Genomic DNA, 22,363 nt, shown 5'->3' with positions numbered 1-22,363 from the left:
CGAGCAGCTCGGATGTATGCGTCAGCCGAGCTGAAGGCATTGAATGCCTCCTCCGAGAACTCAGAGTCTCGTAAAACAGCCCTGCAGCGCCGATGGTTCATGGCGCTCTCTACTTCCGAGTTGGTAACGGACATATTTTCCGAACCCTCGGCCGAAGGATAGTCCGGCGTTGCTCCCATGCCGGCTCCCGTTTTTCTGGCGGGGTCTAAATCCCGGTTGTCGGGAGTACGGTTGGCCGGACCCCCGGACATAGTCCGGCGAACCCTTTTCTTGGAACTAGACAAAACGCACAAAGTCACAGTGCAGCCATTGAAAAACATATTTATGGATCCGTACCTCTTCGGTGAAAGCCCGACTGTGTATTCACCGGCCTTTCTCTTCGAAGGCTGGCCCGGTGTGGGAGCCGATCTCCTCGCAATCGCCGAACACCTCCTCTTTCGAGCACAAGACAGTACGGTGGGTAAGATAGAATAAGAGCACTCTCTTAGAGGAGGTGTCTCTTGATTACTTATGCGCGAAACGGGAAGAAGGCCAGGGTAGTCGGCGGTGATGGCCACTTCTTGAAGGAAATATGCCCTAGAGGCAATAATAAAGTTATTATTTATTTCCTTATATCATGATAAATGTTTATTATTCATGCTAGAATTGTATTAACCGGAAACTTGATACATGTGTGAATACATAGACAAACGGAGTGTCACTAGTATGCCTCTACTTGACTAGCTCGTTGATCAAAGATGGTTATGTTTCCTAGCCATAGACATGAGTTGTCATTTGATTAACGGGATCACATCATTAGGAGAATGATGTGATTGACTTGACCCATTCCGTTAGCTTAGCACTCGATCGTTTAGTATTCTGTTAATGCTTTCTTCATGACTTATACATGTTCCTATGACTATGAGATTATGCAACTCCCGTTTACCGGAGGAACACTTTGTGTGCTACCAAACGTCACAACGTAAATGGGTGATTATAAAGGTGCTCTACAGGTGTCTCCGAAGGTACTTGTTGGGTTGGCGTATTTCGAGATTAGGATTTGTCACTCCGATTGTTGGAGAGGTATCTCTGGGCCCTCTCGGTAATGCACATCACTTGAGCCTTGCAAGCATTGCAACTAATGAGTTTGTTGCGAGATGATGTATTACGGAACGAGTAAAGAGACTTGCCGGTAACAAGATTGAACTAGGTATTAAGATACCGACGATCGAATCTCGGGCAAGTAACATACCGATGACAAAGGGAACAACGTATGTTGTTATGCGGTTTGACCGATAAAGATCTTCGTAGAATATGTGGGAGCCAATATGGGCATCCAGGTCCCGCTATTGGTTATTGACCGGAGACGTGTCTCGGTCATGTCTACATAGTTCTCGAACCCGTAGGGTCCGCACGCTTAACGTTACGATGACAGTTTTATTATGAGTTTATGAGTTTTGATGTACCGAAGGAGTTCGGAGTCCCGGATGAGATCGGGGACATGACGAGGAGTCTCGAAATGGTCGAGACGTAAAGATCGATATATTGGACGACTATATTCGGACATCGGAAAGGTTCCGAGTGATTCGGGTATTTTTCGGAGTACCGGAGAGTTACGGGAATTCGTATTGGGCCTTAATGGGTCATACGGGAAAGGAGAGAAAGGCCCCAAAGGGTGGCCGCACCCCTCCCCATGGACTAGTCCGAATTGGACTAGGGAGGGGGGCGCCCCCTTCCTTCCTTCTCCTTCTCCCTTCCCTTCTCCTACTCCAACAAGGAAAGGAGGAGTCCTACTCCCAGTGGGAGTAGGACTCCCCCTTGGCGCGCCCTCCTCCTAGGCCGGCCGCCTCCCCCTTGCTCCTTTATATACGGGGGCAGGGGGCACCCCATAGACACAACAATTGATCTATTGATCTCTTAGCCGTGTGCGGTGCCCCCTCCACCATATTACACCTCGATAATATCGTAGCGGTGCTTAGGCGAAGCCCTGCGTCGGTAGATCATCATCGTCACCACGCCGTCGTGCTGACGAAACTCTCCCTCAACACTTGGCTGGATCGGAGTTCGAGGGACGTCATCGAGCTGAACGTGTGCTGAACTCGGAGGTGGCGTGCGTTCGGTACTTGATCGGTCGGATCGTGAAGACGTACGACTACATCAACCGCGTTGTGTTAACGCTTCCGCTTTCGGTCTACGAGGGTACGTGGACAACACTCTCCCCTCTCGTTGCTATGTGTCACCATGATCTTGCGTGTGCATAGGAAATTTTTGAAATTACTACGTTCCCCAACAGTGGTATCAGAGCCTGGTTTTATGCGTAGATGTCATATGCACGAGTAAAACACAAGTGAGTTGTGGGCGATATAAGTCATACTGCTTACCAGCATGTCATACTTTGGTTCGGCGGTATTGTTGGATGAAGCGGCCCGGACCGACATTACGCGTACGCTTACGCGAGACTGGTTCTTCCGACGTGCTTTGCACAGAGGTGGCTGGCGGGTGTCAGTTTCTCCAACTTTAGTTGAACCGAGTGTGGCTACGCCCGGTCCTTGCGAAGGTTAAAATAGCACCAACTTGACAAACTATCGTTGTGGTTTTGATGCGTAGGTAAGAACGGTTCTTGCTAAGCCCGTAGCAGCCACGTAAAACTTGCAACAACAAAGTTGAGGACGTCTAACTTGTTTTTGCAGGGCATGTTGTGATGTGATATGGTCAAAGCATGATGCTAAATTTATTGTATGAGATGATCATGTTTTGTAACCGAGTTATGGGCAACTGGCAGGAGCCATATGGTTGTCGCTTTATTGTATGCAATGCAATCGCCCTGTAATGCTTTACTTTATCACTAAGCGATAGCGATAGTCGTAGAAGCATAAGATTGGCGAGACGACAATGATGCTACGATGGAGATCAAGGTGTCGCGCCGGTGACGATGGTGGTCATGACGGTGCTTCGGAGATGGAGATCACAAGCACAAGATGATGATGATAGCCATATCATATCACTTATATTGATTGCATGTGATGTTTATCTTTTATGCATCTTATCTTGATTTGATTGACGGTAGCATTATAAGATGATCCCTCACTAAATTATCAAAGTATAAGTGTTCTCCCTGAGTATGCACCATTGCGAAAGTTCTTCGTGCTGAGACACCACGTGATGATAGGGTGTGATAGGCTCTACGTTCAAATACAACGGGTGCAAAACAGTTACACACGCGGAATACTCAGGTTAAGCTTGACGAGCCTAGCATATAACAGATATGGCCTGGGAACACAGAGACCGAAAGGTCGAGCGTGAATCATATAGTAGATATGATCAACATAGTGATGTTCACCGTTGAAACTACTCCATCTCACGTGATGATCGGACATGGTTTAGTTGATATGGATCACGTGATCACTTAGAGGATTAGAGGGATGTCTATCTAAGTGGGAGTTCTTAAGTAATTTGATTAATTGAACTTAAATTTATCATAAACTTAGTCCTGATAGTATTTTGCAAATTATGTTGTAGACCAATAGCTCGCGTTGTTGCTTCCCTATGTTTATTTTAATATGTTCCTAGAGAAAAATTATGTTGAAAGATGTTAGTAGCAAAGATGCGGATTGGATCCGTGATCTGAGGATTATCCTCATTGCTGCACAGAAGAATTATGTCCTTGATGCACCGCTAGGTGACAGACCTATTGCAGGAGCAGATGCAGACGTTATGAACGTTTGGCTAGCTCAATATGATGACTACTTGATAGTTTAGTGCACCATGCTTAACGGCTTAGAATCGGGACTTCAAAGACGTTTTGAACGTCATGTACCATATGAGATGTTCCAGGAGCTGAAGTTAATATTTCAAGAAAATACCCGAGTTGAGAGATATGAAGTCTCCAACAAGTTCTATAGCTAAAAGATGGAGGAGAATAGCTCAAGCAGTGAGCATGTGCTCAGATTGTCTGGGTACTACAATCGCTTGAATCAAGTGGGAGTTAATCTTCCAGATAAAATAGTGATTGACAGAATTCTCTAGTCACCATCACCAAGTTAGTAGAACTTCGTGATGAACTATAGTATGCAAGGGATGACGAAGGTAAATTCCCGAGCTCTTCGCGATGCTGAAATCGACGAAGGTAGAAATCAAGAAAGAGCATCAAGTGTTGATGGTTAACAAGACCACTAGTTTCAAGAAAAGGGCAAAGGGATAGAAGGGGGACTTCAATAAGAACGGCAAGCAAGTTGCTACTCAAGTGAAGAAGCCCAAGTATGTACCTAAGCCTGAGACTAAGTGCTTCTACTGCAAAGGGACTGGTCACTGGAAGCGGAACTGCCCCAAGTATTTGGCGGATAAGAAGGATGGCAAAAGTGAACAAAGGTATATTTGATATACAGATTATTGATGTGTATTTTACTAGTGTTCGTAGCAACCCCTCGGCATTTGATACTGGTTCAGTTGCTAAGAGTAGTAACTCGAAACGGGAGTTGCAGAATGAACAGAAACTAGTTAAGGGTAAAGTGACGATGTGTGTTGGAAGTAGTTCCAAGATTGATATGATCATCATCGCACGCTCCCTACACTTTCGGGATTAGTGTTGAACCTAAATAAGTGTTATTTGGTGTTTGCGTTGAGCATGAATATGATTTGATCATGTTTGTTGCAATACGGTTATTCATTTCAATTAGAGAATAATTGTTGTTCTATTTACATGAATAAAACCTTCTATGGTCATACACCCAATAAAATGGTTTGTTGGATCTCGATCGTAGTGATACACATATTCATAATAATGAAGCCAAAAGATGCAAAGTTAATTATGATAGTGCAACTTATTTGTGGCACTGCCGTTTAGGTCATATTGGTGTAAAGCGCATGAAGAAACTCCATACTGATGGGATTTTGGAATCACTTGATTATGAATCACTTGATGCTTGCGAACCGTGCCTCATGGGCAAGATGACTAAAACGCCGTTCTCCGGAACTATGGAGAGGGCAACAGATTTGTTGGAAATCATACATACAGATGTATGTGGTCCGATGAATGTTGAGGCTCGCGGCGGGTATCGTTATTTTCTCACCTTCACAGATGATTTAAGCAGATATGGGTATATCTACTTAGTGAAACATAAGTCTGAAACATTTGAAAAGTTCAAAGAATTTCAGAGTGAAGTTGAAAATCATCGTAACAAGAAAATAAAGTTTCTACGATCTGATCGTGGAGGAGAATATTTGAGTTATGAGTTTGGTCTTCATTTGAAACAATGCGGAATAGTTTTGCAACTCACGCCACCCGGAACACCACAGCGTAATGGTGTGTCCGAACGTCGTAATCGTACTTTACTAGATATGGTGCGATCTATGATGTCTCTTACTGATTTACCGCTATCGTTTTGGGGTTATGCTTTAGAGACGGCTGCATTCACGTTAAATAGGGCACCATCAAAATCCATTGAGACGACACCTTATGAACTGTGGTTTGGCAAGAAACCAAAGTTGTCGTTTCTTAAAAAATTTGGATTGCGATGCTTATGTGAAAAAGTTTCATCCTGATAAGCTCAAACCCAAATCGGAGAAATGTGTCTTCATAGGATACCCAAAGGAGACAGTTGGGTACACCTTCTATCACAGATCCGAAGGCAAGACATTCGTTGCTAAGAATGGATCCTTTCTAGAGAAGGAGTTTCTCTCGAAACAAGTGAGTGGGAGGAAAGTAGAACTTGATGAGGTAATTGTACCTGCTCCCTTATTGGAAAGTAGTTCTTCGCAGAAACCAGTTTCTGTGACGCCTATACCAATTAGTGAGGAAGTTAATGATGATGATCATGGAACTTCAGATCAAGTTATTACTGAACCTCGCAGGTCAACCAGAGTAAGATCCGCACCAGAGTGGTACGGTAATCATGTTCTGGAGGTTATGTTACTAGACCATGACGAACCTACAAACTATGAAAAAAGCGATGGTGAGCCCAGATTCCGCAAAATGGCTTGAGGCCATGAAATCTGAGATGAGATCCATGTATGAGAACAAAGTATGGACTTTGATTGACTTGCCCAATGATCGGCGAGCCATTGAGATTAAATGGATCTTCAAGAGGAAGACGAACGCTGATAGTAGTGTTACTATCCACAAAGCTAGAATTGTCGCAAAAGGTTTTCGACAAGTTTAAGGCGATGAGAGTTTCTCACTCGTATCTATGCTTAAGTCTGTCCGAATCATGTTAGCAATAGCCGCATTTTATGAAATCTGGCAAATGGATAAACAAAACTGCATTCCTTAATGGATTTATTAAAGAAGAGTTGTATATGATGCAACCAGAAGGTTTTGTCAATCCTAAAGGTGCTAACAAAATATGCAAGCTCCAGCGATCCATCTATGGACTGGTGCAAGCATCTCGGAGTTGGAATATACGCTTTGATAAGTTGATCAAAGGATATAGTTTTATACAGACTTGCGGTGAAGCCTGTATTTACAAGAAAGTGAGTGGGAGCACTACAGCATTTCTGATAAGTATATGTGAATAACATATTGTTGATCGGAAATAATGTAGAATTATTCTACAAAGCATAAAGGAGTGTTTGAAAGGAGTTTTTCAAAGAAAGACCTCGGTGAAGCTGCTTACATATTGAGCATCAAGATCTATAGAGATAGATCAAGACGCTTGATAAGTTTTTTCAATGAGTACATACCTTACAAGATTTTGAAGTGGTTCAAAATGGAACAGTCAAAGAAAGAGTTTCTTGCATGTGTTACAAGGTGTGAAATTGAGTAAGACTCAAAGCCTGACCACGGCAGAAGATAGAAAGAGAATGAAAGTCATTCCCTATGCCTCGGCCATAGGTTCTATAAAGTATGCCATGCTGTGTACCAGGTCTATTGTATACCCTACACTGATTTTGGCAAGGGAGTACAATAGTGATCTAAGAGTAGATCACTGGACAGCGGTCAAAATTATCCTTAGTGGAATAAGGATATGTTTCTCGATTATGGAAGTGACAAAAGGTTCGTCGTAAAGGGTTACGTCGATGCAAGTTTTGACACAGATCTGGATGACTCTAAGTCTCGATCTAGATAAATATTGAAAGTGGGAGCAATTAGCTAGAGTAGCTCCGTGCAGAGCATTGTAGACATAGAAATTTGCAAAATACTTACGGATCTGAATGTGACAGACCCGTTGACTAAAATTATCTCACAAGCAAAACATGATCACACCTTAGTACTCTTTGGGTGTTAATCACATAGCGATGTGAACTAGATTACTGACTCTAGTAAACCCTTTGGGTGTTGGTCACATGACGATGTGAACTATGGGTGTTAATCACATGGTGATGTGAACTATTGATGTTAAATCACATGGCGATGTGAACTAGATTATTGACTCTAGTGCAAGTGGGAGACTGAAGGAAATATGCCCTAGAGGCAATAATAAACTTATTATTTATTTCCTTATATCATGATAAATGTTTATTATTCATGCTAGAAATGTATTAACCGGAAACTTGATACATGTGTGAATACATAGACAAACAGAGTGTCACTAGTATGCCTCTACTTGACTAGCTCGTTGATCAAAGATGGTTATGTTTCCTAGCCATAGACATGAGTTGTCATTTGATTAACGGGATCACATCATTAGGAGAATGATGTGATTGACTTGACCCATTCCGTTAGCTTAGCACTCGATCGTTTAGTATTCTGCTAATGCTTTCTTCATGACTTATACATGTTCCTATGACTATGAGATCACGCAACTCCCGTTTACCGGAGGAACACTTTGTGTGCTACCAAACGTCACAACGTAAATGGGTGATTATAAAGGTGCTCTACAGGTGTCTCCGAAGGTACTTGTTGGGTTGGCGTATTTCAAGATTATGATTTGTCACTCCGATTGTCGGAGAGGTATCTCTGGGCCCTCTCGGTAATGCACATCACTTAAGCCTTGCAAGCATTGCAACTAATGAGTTCGTTGCGAGATGATGTATTACGGAACGAGTAAAGAGACTTGCCGGTAACGAGATTGAACTAGGTATTAAGATACCGACGATCGAATCTCGGGCAAGTAACATACCGATGACAAAGGGAACAACGTATATTGTTATGCGGTTTGACCGATAAAGATCTTCGTAGAATATGTGGGAGCCAATATGGGCATCCAGGTCCCGCTATTGGTTATTGACCGGAGACGTGTCTCGGTCATGTCTACATAGTTCTCGAACCCGTAGGGTCCGCACGCTTAACGTTACGATGACAGTTTTATTATGAGTTTATGAGTTTTGATGTACCGAAGGAGTTCGGAGTCCCGGATGAGATCGGGGACATGACGAGGAGTCTCAAAATGGTCGAGACGTAAAGATCGATATTTTGGACGACTATATTCGGACATCGGAAAGGTTCCGAGTGATTCGGGTATTTTTCGGAGTACCGGAGAGTTACGGGAATTCGTATTGGGCCTTAATGGGCCATATGGGAAAGGAGAGAAAGGCCCCAAAGGGTGGCCGCACCCCTCCCCATGGACTAGTCCGAATTGGACTAGGGAGGGGGGCGCCCCCTTCCTTCCTTCTCCTTCTCCCTTCCCTTCTCCTACTCCAGCAAGGAAAGGAGGAGTCCTACTACCGGTGGGAGTAGGACTCCCCCCTTGGCGCGCCCTCCTCCTAGGCCGGCCGCCTCCCCCCTTGCTCCTTTATATACGGGGGCAGGGGGGCACCCCATAGACACAACAATTGATCTATTGATCTCTTAGCCGTGTGCGGTGCCCCCCTCCACCATATTACACCTCGATAATATCGTAGCGGTGCTTAGGCGAAGCCCTGCGTCGGTAGAACATCATCATCGTCACCACGCCGTCGTGCTGACGAAACTCTCCCTCAACACTCGGCTGGATCGGAGTTCGAGGGACGTCATCGAGCTGAACGTGTGCTGAACTCGGAGGTGCCGTGCGTTCGGTACTTGATCGGTCGGATCGTGAAGACGTACGACTACATCAACCGCGTTGTGTTAACGCTTCCGCTTTCGGTCTACGAGGGTACGTGGACAACACTCTCCCCTCTCGTTGCTATGCGTCACCATGATCTTGCGTGTGCGTAGGAAATTTTTGAAATTACTACGTTCCCCAACACTTCTGTACCATCATAGCTCGTCTGGTAAAACACTCCCTCCGCGAGCACCACGAATATATCCAGATCCTCCTCAAACCCAGGATCAAGCTCCCGGTTGTGGTTCTCCGGCTATGGGGCGGGACTATGAAGTCCTTCGGTGACCTTTCGCCAGTGCTGTCATAACAAACGGATTTGAAATTTATCAAAAGTAATCCGGAAGTGGAATGAGTGAAACAGAGGGGTTGAGGCTTACCCAACTGGGAGGATTGTACATAGAATACCCATCTCTATGCTTAATGCGAAGAAATTCCTCTTCCTCCCCTTTAAACAGCTCGGCCAAAATCTTGGCCAGAGCGGCGGGGGTATCCGAACCTTTCCGGCCGCAACGGGAGGCGTCATCCTGTCCATTATAGTGCCACATTGGCAGCCCTCTGTATTGCAGCGGCTGAACCCCTCGCACTATGGAAGTCGCCATTACCTCGATTATTGTGAGTCCAGACTGAGCGAGCGTCTTTATCTTGCTCCTGAGCTGACAAACTTCCACGCTATCATCCTCTTCAAAACTCCGGGGTCGCCAACTGTGGAGTTTCTTCAGCGGAACACTCGCAAATTCTGGAAGACCCTTTCGAACTGGGTCGGGAAGCGCGACGTCCTCAATGTAGAACCATTCGGAAGGCCATTCTTCAGATGCCTTCCTTGGTGTGCCGGACAGATATCCGGTATCGGCGATACGCCACACTTTGGCTCCGCCCACTTCAAATATTGACCCCTCATGATTGCGCGGGACAAGACAGAACAACTTCCTCCATAGCTCAAAATGGGCCTCAATGCCCAGAAATAATTCGCATAAGGCAACATAACCTGCGATGTGTAGAATGGAGGCAGGGGTGAAGTTGTGCAGCTGGAGGCCATAATATTCCAGAAGCCCTCGGAGGAATGGATGGATTGGAAATCCGACGCCTCTTAGCAGGTAGGGGACGAAGCACACCCTCTCTCCCCTGGATGGATTGGGGAAGCTCTCTGCCTGAGTCTCACCATTGAAGGAAGGTAGCCCCGCTCGAACAGGGACTAGATCTGCAGGAGGAAGAAATCCATGCGTCTGCAGCTTCGTCAATTGACTATGGGACACAGAACACCTCTCCCACCCGCCTTTTTCTCTGGGCCGGAACGGGGGGAGGAACTGGGAACGCTAGCCATGTTAGAATGGTTTCTCCTAGCAGTCTCCGGGGATTTTTCTGTGCGTGGTGCCGAATGGATCTAGGATCCAATCTCTTTAAATAGGCGCTCTTCCTTGCCTGGACGGGGTGCTGATTGCAAAAATACCCTGACCTTCCGTATTCTCTCGACACATGGAAGACAAAGTTATTTGACGCGCAAAAGCCGAGGGGAGCGACATTGATCAACGACCGAATACATTACTTGGAGGTCATCGAAGGAGGAACCCGCCTTGCAATGCCGAAGACAATTTGTGTGCCGAACACTTCGTTATTGAAGACTGGTTCGGGGGCTACTGAGGGAGTCCTGGACTAAGGGGTCCTCGGGCGTCCGGCCCGTTATCCATGGGCCGGACTGGTGGGCTGTGAAGACATGAAGACCGAAGACTCTACCCGTGTCCGGATTGGACTCTCCTTGGCGTGGAAGGCAAGCTAGGCGACCAACTATGAAGATTCCTTCTTATGTAACCGACTCTATGTAACCCGAGATCCCTCCGGTGTTTATATAAACCGGAGGGCGTAGCCCGGAAAGGATACACTCATTACCATAGTCATACAGGCTATGCCTTTAGGGTTTAGCCATTACGATCTCGTGGTAGATCAACTCTTGTAACACTCATACTCATCAAGATCAATCAAGCAGGAAGTAGGGTATTACCTCCATAGAGAGGGCCTGAACCTGGGTAAACATCGTGTCCCCCGTCTCCTGCAACCATCGACCTTAGACGCGTAGTTCGGGACCCCCTACTTGAGATCCGCCGGTTTTGACACCGACAGCGGCAGCGCGCGATGTTGTGCAACCACGGGAATAGCCTCAGGACGGCGGCGGGGACCATGTGCCGCGACGCTACGACCCGAAGGGGCGATGTAGCAGCGGCGCGGATCGGTGCAGCCACGGGGAGAACCATAGGGCGGCGGCGCTGCGGCCCGATGGGGCGACGCAGCGGCAGCCCGTTGCTCGATCGGTGGAGGGGCGCGCTGAACTCAGGGACAAGGCGGTGACGGCCGACGTAGGTCGACGAGCGGGCCGACGCGCGGACGACGACCGTGAGGGGCCGCCTGTCGCGCGAGGCCGCCGGGTCGGGGCGACGGGTGGGCAGATGCACGGCCGACGGCTTAGGGGCCGCCTGTCTCGCGGGGCCGCCGGGTCGGTGAAGAGGCCAGCCGGTCGCGCCGATGTCGGAGTAGAGGCGCATGGTGGTCCACGGCGGCGGCGGGCGACGCAAACCGATCAAGCATAGATCGGAAAACCAAAAAGAAAAATGCTGATCAAAATGACTGGCGAGGGAGCGAAAAAACTCAGAGCAAGGGCTCGGGAAAAACACTCTCTAGGGCAGCCGGTCAACATTACCGGCGGACGAACCCTAGGTACGGGCGGTGCGGCCCCGGCGGCGGTTATAGAGGCCGACTGACCCGGGGGCGGCGCGCGGGTGCGGAAGCGGCGGCGGCTAGGGTTTAGAACCCGGAAACTGATACCATGTCAGAAGGGAGTGAGGGATTGGTGGAATAATTGTTCGTTGTATTGCTTGAGCCTCATAGGCATATATATAGAAGTACATGATCATTTTAGAGTATAAAGCAAGGTAGAATAATATCTTAAGTTATTCTAGTTTTTCTAATAATCACGATACTCAACAAATAGAAAATCTGTATTTTTAGTAAAATCAAACGAGGGGCCCCATCCTGTCTCTATAGTAGGCCTGGCCCGAAGTGACTGTTGACTCCACGATCTCCGCCTGTGATTGCGAGGTTGATTCCCAATCTCCTGACTCCTGTGCGCGGCGTCGTCTCCCGGATTTCCGTCGGTTGTTGGTGCACGGGTCAGGTATCGCGTCGTCGCACCCGAAATATGCGGGTGTGGGCGTACGCCGACTCCAAACTTCCAAGGCACCCTCCCGCAGGCCGGAACAGTACACCATGCTGCCGCCTCTCTATGGCGACCTCGTCATGTTGTTCGATTACCTCGGCGAGAACAGATCTCTATCCTAGTGACCACTGGGGTGATGATAGCTTGGAGCCCTTGGCCTATTCCGGCCGGACTGGGTGAAATCATTGATCGCGCCCTTGAGCGAGCGTCGCTTTCAATCTTGGAGCTGGGTATGTTAACGAATACTACATCGATCTGCCGCCAACGGGTATAAAATACTACCATGTAAAATTCTTAATACAAGCAAAGTTTTGTAGAATTTTGCTTTCTCCCTCTGTCGAGTAAATTGTTTGATGGATTCTTGCAATGTGAAATTACTTTCAATTTCTTAGGTAAATCCTTAACAATATGTGAAAAATATAGCCCAAGATGCTATATAACTAACTCTTGGGCAAGAATTGGTGGTTAATTTTGTTGGATTAATTAGGAGTGCTGTAAAGTAAGAAAAAATAGTCAATGCCAATGTTGCAAACGAATGGAGCGGTGGATCAAATGCAGGGTAGTGCCAAACAATGTCTATGAAAAACGCTTGGCTTCAACTGGCGGATGTTAACGTCCGATCTGCCGGCTCGTCCGTGCGACGCGTGTCCTGCCCGTGTCGTTCCATCATTTTCTTTCTTTCCGTCAACGTGACCGTTGCTCGCTGCTCATTGTCTGTTACAATAGTTTCTGCAGGAAGCTCTATGTTGCAAAAAAAAAGTAATAAGACGTGTGTTGTAGAAAAATTAAATTGCAATGAGACATCTGTTGTAAGAAAAACTATATTGCAGCAAGACCTTTGTTGCAAAAAAAAACTGTAACGAGACAAGTGTTGTGAAAAAAAATCTGCAACTTAACCTATGTTGCAAAAATTTCTGTAACATGACCCGTGTTATAGAAATTTCGTGCAACATGATTTGTGTTGCAATGATAGAAAGTGATGCTTGGTCACTAATTCCACCTGATCCGATGGCTCGCGTGCTCTGCCGCCCGACGCATAGCAGCGCCTTTTATCTATAGTATGTTGTAAAAGCAAATATCTTCAAACTTGCACAAAGTTTACGTTGAGAAAAGCATTACAAAGTTGAAATTGTATTATTTTCACGTTTATATTTAGAGGCCCTAGGTTATCGTTTCGCCTTGGGCCCCTGAAATCTCAGGACGGGCCCTGCCAAAGAGACTGCGTTTAAAAAAGAATGAAGCCTGAGCAAATTTGTATGGGAAGGGGCATTTTCTGCATCCCCTTGCCTGCTCACAAGCTGGCAACTCTGTGCCTCTCCCCATTTCCGTTTGTGCACGTTCATCGCCAATGTAATGCGTTGGTTCATGTTTTAGCTAGGTCTTGTTTCGTGTTTTTAACTTTGCTCCGGAGTGTGTATCCAGGAGACTTTGTATGACTCTGTCGTTTAGTCAACAAAATGCCGACGCCCGGCGCCCCCCACCCCCCACTTGTGCGTACTACCTTTCCCTTCGCACGCAGTATTTGTAGACCAGAAGCCACCGGCGCTGCCGTGTTCGCTGGGTGAAGGGTAGTTGCACATGGAAGAAAATCTTGTACGACCGGGTCGTACGCACACGAACGTGAGACCACCCCGAGCGCTTGACATCTGGCAATCCCAACATCCAGCCCAACGTGAGTTGCAGATAAAAACAAAGCCCAACGCACGCTCAATTAAAAAGCCCAACGCGCGCTCAATTAGCTGGTCCGTTTCCTTTACGCCGTCCTCTCAGCTTCTGATGATTCATCTTTCAAAAGAAACGAACAGACATCAGATCTGTTTTCATCCTGTTAGCGACGGGGCGGCAAGATGGCTACGGCCCCAGACGACGGCATCGCAGCACACGGCCAAGGAACATACATGGCATCGTCTCCTCCAGAACCATGTCCACCCACGGCTCCTCCAGTGAGGTTAAGTTCAGTTCACCAATCTTGATTAATTCAGTTCGGTTCAGGCCGTCGGCTAGGCCGTCGGCATATCTGTGCACACACGGAGGTGCAATCCCACGGATCGATGACGTGGCATAGCACACGAATCGATGACGTGGCAAAGGGGTATGGGCCAGGTCTATGCCGACGGCATAGGGCTGGCACGGGTATGCCGACGGCCGCCGTTACCACCCGTCGGCGTAGGCTCAACGTCGTCAAACGGTCAGCGCTGACGGCAAGGGCTATGCCGACGGCTGCTCCTATGCCGACGGGCCCCGTAGGCCTACCTCGAGCGGTCCCGACGGCCTCGTATATGCCGACGGCCCCGTCGGCATATATGGATTTATGCCGACGGCTTTTCTACGCCTACGGCCTGCCCTTGACCGTCGGCATAGCTGCATTTATGCCGACGGGTGCCGTCGGCAAACCAAGTTTTTCTAGTAGTGATGCCTTCCGCCGACGCCTGTCCAACCGATCCTCGCGGCGCCTTCGTGTGTCCTCCTCGTGGCGCCTTGCCCAGTAGTTTTGCTCGTAGGCGACGTCCTCCGGGTGGCGCCGGCGCCACTTCGCCATGACCCGCTCGTCCTCCTGGGCGATGAGGAGGCGGCGCTGCCGCTCAGCGCGCTCCGCACGGTCTTGTGTCGTGTTCAGACGAGGCGCTGGGGCGACGTCCAGCGCCTGCTGGAGCATGTACACGTCTTGGAATTTCATCTGGCCGTGCCGCCGGCCTAGGCGCCACGTCGCCGCGTCGTACGCGCGGGCGGCCTCGCACGCCGTCCCGTAGGTGCCGAGTCCGAGCCGGAGATCGCCAGAGCGTATCTCGGCGTAGTAGCCGCCGTTGGGGCGCAGGCGGACGCCGCGGTAGCCCGACACTCCTCGGCAGCGCGGCGGCATGGTGGCGCGTCGATGGCGGGGCGCTGGAGCGGTGGAGGGGCGCGTGGCAGAAAGGAAGAGGAAGAGAAGTGTGGAAAAGGCGCGTGGCGCGCGCCGCATTTTATAGGCGCGCCGGAAGCGGTGCGCCAAAAATGGCGCGCGAGCTGGCGCCTTTTCGCGCGCGCGCAAACGGTCCCGCGCGCGACTTTCCCGCCACCGCTGGAGCGCGGCAAAACATCCCGCGCGCGCTAAAAGCTGGGTTTACCGCACGCGCGCGTCTTTTGGGGCGCCTGTTGGAGATGCTCTCAGGGCAAATGCAAATGCATCTGTACATTTATCGAAGAGTTGACAGCAGAATATGGAAACGTCACACCGCACATATGCCAAGAATGGACACCAACATATACATTGCAGATCTTGTTTACATCATATGCCACATCTTGTATTGGAATAAAATTCAGAAGAAAAATAATAAGGAGCAGCCTTTGTTCAGATTTTACAGCTCAAATCACACATATAAAAAATCTACATGAACTTGTTCTGCTTAGTACGTCGGTCGCGCCGCGAGGGTGGCTGAGGAGAACGGCGGCTGGCATCGTGGAGCACGCCGGCGAGCAGCTTCTACGGTGCCGCGACCTGGGTCGCCAACGAACGCGGGGAATGGAGTACGCCGAGTGTCAAGGAGCACACCAGCGGCAATGTGGCGAGCAGCCGGAGTGGACCTCACCGGCGGCGATGTGGTGAGCAGCCGGAGCAGAGTACAGCGGCGGCAGGAGTTGGCGGCATTGGAGAGGTTGGGCGTCGATCTGGGCTCCAGTTTGGATAAGGTGATGCCGCGTGCTTTGAGATTTGTACTGCCAGATGTCAAGCGCTCGGGGTGGTCTCACGTTTGCATGCGTACGACCCGGTCGTACCAGATTTTCTTCCGTTGCACATCGACCCTCCCAGCTGGGTGTTCTGTTCTTTTTATTTTTGCTGGGCTGGTTCACACAAGAAAAGCCTCTAGTCCTCCGGGCGTCATGGCGGCGTCGCGACGGCGCACGTCGGCGGAGTTCCAAGGGGACGGCAGCCTAATGCCGCCGTCGGCGCACGTGGTCGCTTCTCCCCGCGGCGGTGGCGCGCCCAGCCGGGAGGAGCACGCGAACGGCGGCCGCCCGGCGCTCCGGGGAGCAAATCCAAGAGGCGGCAGCAGCGTATTCTCAGCCACCAAGCTCACCGGCAGGAGGCGGCCGGCGGGGCGCATGCCACTACGGCGAGTCGCCATCTTTGCCTCCCTCGCATTGAATGTCGCCGCACTCGCGCTCCTACGCCACCGGTACGTCGTCAGCCACCCGCACCATCCCGGTGTCGTCTCTCTTGATCAGCAGCACCACGTCTGCGCCCCGCAGCCGGGCACCAGCGGCGCGGCGGCGAGTGCGCCGTCGACCGGGAAGCCGGGAGTGACTTCCGACTCTGTTATTAATCTGGACCAGTAAGCCCCTGTTCCTTCAATTTTTCTCTGTAGTAAATTTCTGCATTAAAATATCTGCAATTTGAAAAGCCGGCGAGGGGTGTTCTTCCCGCCGGAGCATGTCCTTGTTCAGTGTCAGACAATGTCATGGACTGACATTCGTTCTGTCGGCTGCAGCGGGGACCCGACCATGTTTGAGGCCTTCTGGAGGGAGACCGGCGACGCGGCGGAGCTCGTAATCCCGGGGTGGCAGACGATGAGCTACTTCTCCGACGTCAGTAACGTGTGCTGGTTCATGGAGCCTGATTTCGACCAGCAGGTGCGCCGCCTCCACCGCACGGTCGGCAACGCCGCCGTGGACGGTTGCCACGTCCTCGTCGGCACCGGTTCCACGCAGCTCCTCATGGCGGCGCTCTACGCCCTGTCGCCAGCGGGTGCCGTCCAGCCCACCAGCGTCGTCTCCACGGCGCCCTTCTACTCGGTAAGTGCGATATTACAAAAAAAATCCTCTCAAGTTCAGACTGTTAGTCGTTCCCTAAGTTAAGTTTACATAAAAAGTCACTCTTGATCTGATCATGGATCATGGATGCAGTGGTACCCTGCCGTGACGGACTTCCTCCGGTCCGGGCTGTTCCGCTGGGCCGGCGACGCAAACTCGTTCGTTGGCGACGCCTACATCGAGCTGGTGTGCTCCCCGAACAACCCCGACGGCGCCATCCGCGACGCCCTGCTGGGCTCCGGTGGCGCCGGGAAGGCGGTCCATGACCTTGCCTACTACTGGCCGCAGTACACCCCAATCACTCGACGGGCCGACCATGACATCATGCTCTTCACCATGTCCAAGAGCACCGGGCACGCCGGCACGAGGATCGGGTATCTGCCGCTCGCTGCAACTTCACCTCAGACAAGAACGTTACTCCCAACCTGAAACGAAAAGCGATGCTTCTGCAGGTGGGCATTGGTGAAGGACCGGGAGGTGGCGCGGAGGATGACCAAGTTCGTGGAGCTCAACACCGTCAGCGTGTCGAAGGACTCGCAGCTGCGCGCCGCCAGGGTGCTCAGGGCGGTCTCCGACGGGTACGACGGCGGCGCCTCGCGCCACCAGCTGTTCGACTTCGGGCGGCGCAAGATGGCGGAGCGCTGGAGGATGCTGCGCGAGGCCGCCGCCGCGTCCGGCATCTTCAGCCTGCCCGAGGTGACCTCCGGCCGCTGCAACTTCGCCAACGAGACGGCCGCCAATAACCATGGTACGTAGCACGCTCACGCCATGGCCTAACGTAACGTCTCGCGTGCTCTCAGCTCTCAGTCACTCACCTCGCGCCATTGTTTGATCTCTTTCTGCAGCGTTCGCGTGGCTGCGGTGCGACAGGGAGGACGTGGAGGACTGCGCGGGGTTCCTCCGCGGCCACAAGATGCTGACGAGGAGCGGGAACCAGTTCGGCGCGGACCCGAGGTACGTCCGGGTCAGCATGCTCGGCAGGGACGACGCCTACGACATCTTCATCAGGCGCCTCGCCTCACTCAAATGACCAGGTCAGCGTGGAGGCTTCGTTCGTCATGCCGGTGCTGAGGCTGAGCATCGGGCGAAATGAAAAAGTAGCAGTACCGGTTTCTGCCGGGTAGGTGGATGCCGTTGGATGTTTCCGAGATTTGCACATCTCTGTGCCGTAGTCAACGTAGATTCTACGCTCCGTTATGTATCAGTACATCTTCCGTACCGTATGAGCACGATTGTGTACACGTACACAATGTGCACAAATTCAATTCGCCAGCAGACATTGATGTACTCCTACTTCATCCCTAATCAATCTTCTCCGGCTAGTCCTCTCGTGTGCTGTTAGAATAACTCCGAGGCGTACCTACCGAGGACCAAACAATTACACGAGCACAAGACCGAGACCGAGATTTGTTAACGATTTTCAACGATATGGCTACATCCCTCGAGCCTGACTATGGGCGCTCCTATCCATGACACCGCTACAATACCGCGCCCGGTCGACTTGGACGCCAGCACAAGCCCTCGGCTTCCCTTCGTTCCTGTGCTATTATGTTGTCATAGGTTACATCGTGTGTCTACCCTCGCTATATATGAGAGGCCTAGGATACAAGTGTCCTACTTGGACACGACTCCATATCCTATCTAGACACAATAAAACTACAAGTCCAACTGTAACCTATCTTGTACACAATATTCGACACAACTCTAACAAACTCCACCTTGGCGCATATTCTCCACCATCTTGAATTCGTTCACGTGTCAAACTTCCATGTACATTGGACTTGAGCTTATCCCATGAGTACCGCTGCTACTCCAAAGACTCCATGTGACTCCACTTGCAACTTGTAGTCCCTCCTTTTCTTGATCACGGTGAACACTCGAGCAAGATTAAGTTCCTTGTTACTCTAGTTTATGCTCCCAACTTTTAGAGTATCCCGTCAATGCCATCACACATCGATCACTGACCTGCGTGAAAGTAAACAACTCGTATATTGGGTGTCACACATAAGAGTTACCCGAACTCAACATAACAACTCTTTTCTTGACCGCCTGTCTAAAACTTGAAGGAATTTCATCATTACTTGTACTCATTCCGAGATGTATGACCACCAGAGCGATGGCCCGTCTCCATGCCCCGTGCACACCGCACGCCTCGCCGGTATTATCGCGTCGACCATCCGCTATCCTAGTCGAGTCTCAAGGGTCGCGAACCCACACCACTCAACCCCCGCTGCAGAGTACCATCGGTCATCGCCGACCGATGACGAGTTTCACGCTTCTATCAGACCACTGGGCTCCAGTCTGAACTACGTGTCACTCGCTTTTCCCCGTTGAATAGGCTTCGACTCTACCGACTTACGCGTAGCCCCTCAATCAGCATCGAGTGAAGGCTTTCAGACTCCAGCTCCACCTTCAACATGACTCCATGGTAGATGAGCAATCCACCCCCGCGCCGCGTTGACTTCACGCTCTCATGTGTGCACCGTCTTGAATCAACCCCGCGTCATAGTCTTGTAAAAGTCACACAAGCCCTCAGGCCTGCGTCACGTGTTTCGACGCCCCAGAAGTCGATCACCATCAGCATCACGCTCCTATGTCGTCATCGCCGATCCCATCACCGTCATATGTACCAACCGACTCTCGTTGATCTGTCAGACTGCCTAGTCCAACCTAGCCGAACTTGTCCAACTGCATGACACGCGTGAGGCTCCAAAATTGTCTTTCGTGAATTTCCGTCTATCACTTGATAATTCCATCTTAGCTTGCATGACTTCCCGCAACGATTTCAAGCATCCCTGTTGTGCCAACAAAATTTTCATCCTTGTCTGCCATAACCCAAGGTTTTCAGTTCCGTGAACTTCCCCATCCCAAACCTGATACCTGTTGGCGCCATGGTCCTTTGTATGGCTGACCCTGCGAAAAATTATTCCATGTTTCCACGTGATGCCCCAAGCACACGGACAGAACCTCCGCGTACTACTAGCAAAACCAAAAGAATTATAATCTTTAGCCTTCACGTGGTGGCTCGACTCCCTTGCACAAAACTCCAATGCTAGCTTTGCTTTGCCATGACCTTTTGCTTTCCAATGGATGCTTATCCTTGATGGATTTCCTCTTGCTAGATGTGATCTGCCTCTCGCCATGACCACCTGAGGACTCGGTCATCTTTTTTTCACAAAACAAATCTCCTGTCCATGGCTTCAGTGTTGTACGCGTTCCTGCCTCTGCATGAGTCCATTCGCACCACCGCGGATGCGCTAGCGCCCGAGCAGGCTCCAGCGCATAGGCCAGCATCGCCAGCCCTCCACGCTCCAAGCCTAGCTTGGCCAACTGCGTATGTCGCGCCGCTCAACAAAATCGAGCCATTAGATAGACATCATATATGTGAAATTATGTCATGCTATCATTTTTAGTTAAATAATATACATGTGAACTATTCCATGCCGTCTTTTTTCCATATCTATTGCATTTGTCTCTCATACAAGGTCTGTACATTCAACTACATTTCTTGTTTATCAACCATTTGAATTGGAGGGGGTGATGACAGTATCTAGCGGAGTAAAACCACGGTCTTCAAATAAAACAGTGTTGCCTCTTGGCGGAGATAGCACCCTGGTTGTACATGCATGAGAACCAGCCCTACCACACATAACCCAGACTCTCACAGATTGTACCCCTACTCCGATGGACAAAGAACCAGTTTCACCCAATCTAACCCCAACCACAACAGATAGTAACCCAGTTCCAGTTGACACAACACCATTCCCAGCACAAACCTCCCAAACAAGAGCAGTTAGTAAGGCAGCTCCAGTGCCCAAAGCGCCAGTACTACCATAAACCCCAACTCCACCAGTTAGTACACCTATTCCCGTGGACGAAGCACAACCAGCCATTCATAGTTTAGCATCTATCACATTTGATGTTGTTAAATCCTATGTGCTTATCTTTCCATCATGGAAATATTATACTGAAGATGAAGGAAAAAGCCAGTTGCAGGTGTTCGCCCAGGAGTTATGTGTAAGTAATGTTAGTCATGGAAATTACTTTGCTTTGTCCCATACATTCTACCTCCATGCTGGTTATAATACAGCAAATGTTCCCATTTTCTCTATAGAGAAGGACTGATTTGGAAACTCAGGATGAGGTAACCTGTGCTAATACCTCTGCTATCTTCAAGAATGCTTGGTGGCAGTATCGGAATTACCTGAAGAATACGTACTTCACTGGCAAAGAAACTCACCAAATTCCCTTACTTTCTCCTGAGACACATTTACGGGACAATGACTGGAAATACCTTGTTCTGTACTGATCCCGAACCAAGAATGTGGTAAGGTCTATGAGCTCATTTTTTATTTTGAAGTACTATATGCCTGCGTCTTACTGTACTCTGTTCGTGTAGAACAAGTGCTTAAAGCTGAAGAACAACTGTTCTCATTTAAGATTCCATTACTATGGTGCATACTTCTTTGCTCTTGTATCTCTGTATTTACTCATACAAACTTATTTTTAAATTGAAGGATCCAATCGAAACTCCAATGGCACAACATGTATGTTTAAGCATGTTTCTTTAACAAGTTTGCTCTTCTAAATTGCTCTGTTGATTTCAATTTCAGTTGTGTATACAGTTGACTTCTCATATCATGCACATTACTAGCATCACAACAGAGCCAATAGTGTTGTTGTACATGTATACCCGTGGTACCCATCTGAGAATTTGTTGTGCCGTGTAGTTTCCCACACTTGTATTCTTTTAATGCGGCTTTGTCTTGAACTAATATGATTTGAACCGTGTCTCTATTTTGATTTGGCAAGACAATGCAGTGACCTTAGGACATAGATATATGTTTGTTTGATGCTTTTATTATGTACTACTTGGCAATAGAAGACTTGGTAGTTTAATCATGTCCACCTTACTACTGAAATGGTTCACCGAAATGAGTTTCATATACTACATGCTAAACCTGTTATGTGTCTGCTTGTTTCTTCTTTTAGAATGCTGGTAGAATATTTGGGAAGCGTACCTTATTAAGCAATGGTAAAGGAAGTGATACAGATAAGGTTCAGGATAGTGAGACATCCTTGTTGGTCTCCAACAAAGCTAATAAAACAGCTAAGGAAAACTATCTTGAAGACAGTGAGACAACCCCAAAGTCATGTATTCATGTAGTGTTCGAGTTACGGGCCACTACCGCTGGCACAAGCTCTTCGAACTCACTGCCTAAATCACAACGTAAGTGGGTGATTATAAAGGTGCTCTACAGGTGTCTCCGAAGGTACTTGTTGGGTTGGCGTATTTCGAGATTAGGATTTGTCACTCCGATTGTTGGAGAGGTATCTCTGGGCCCACTCGGTAATGCACATCACTTAAGCCTTGCAAGCATTGCAACTAATGAGTTAGTTGCGGGGTGATATATTACGAAACGAGTAAGAG

The 22,363-nt window shown here is 49.2% G+C and overlaps 2 protein-coding genes across 2 annotated transcripts; one reads left to right on the top strand and one right to left on the bottom strand.

Moving 5' to 3' along the window:
- Nucleotides 1-14,476: 14,476 nt before the first annotated feature.
- LOC109779435 (ethylene-responsive transcription factor 5-like) lies at nucleotides 14,477-15,004 on the bottom strand. Its single transcript, XM_020338053.1, has one exon. The coding sequence runs from the start codon at nucleotides 15,002-15,004 to the stop codon at nucleotides 14,477-14,479; it is 528 nt and encodes a 175-aa protein (XP_020193642.1).
- Nucleotides 15,005-15,916: 912 nt separating this feature from the next.
- LOC109779434 (tryptophan aminotransferase-related protein 2) lies at nucleotides 15,917-18,254 on the top strand. Its single transcript, XM_020338052.2, has 5 exons — nucleotides 15,917-16,454; nucleotides 16,611-16,914; nucleotides 17,026-17,306; nucleotides 17,385-17,680; nucleotides 17,778-18,254. The coding sequence occupies exons 1-5, from the start codon at nucleotides 16,003-16,005 to the stop codon at nucleotides 17,960-17,962; spliced, it is 1,518 nt and encodes a 505-aa protein (XP_020193641.1). The 5' UTR covers nucleotides 15,917-16,002; the 3' UTR covers nucleotides 17,963-18,254.
- The last annotated feature ends 4,109 nt before the right edge of the window (nucleotides 18,255-22,363 follow it).

This window comes from Aegilops tauschii, chromosome 1 (assembly GCF_002575655.3).
Source record: "Aegilops tauschii subsp. strangulata cultivar AL8/78 chromosome 1, Aet v6.0, whole genome shotgun sequence".
Lineage (NCBI taxonomy): Eukaryota > Viridiplantae > Streptophyta > Magnoliopsida > Poales > Poaceae > Aegilops > Aegilops tauschii.
Note: the sequence above shows the minus strand (reverse complement) of the source record. Positions and strands in the feature narration are given on the sequence as shown.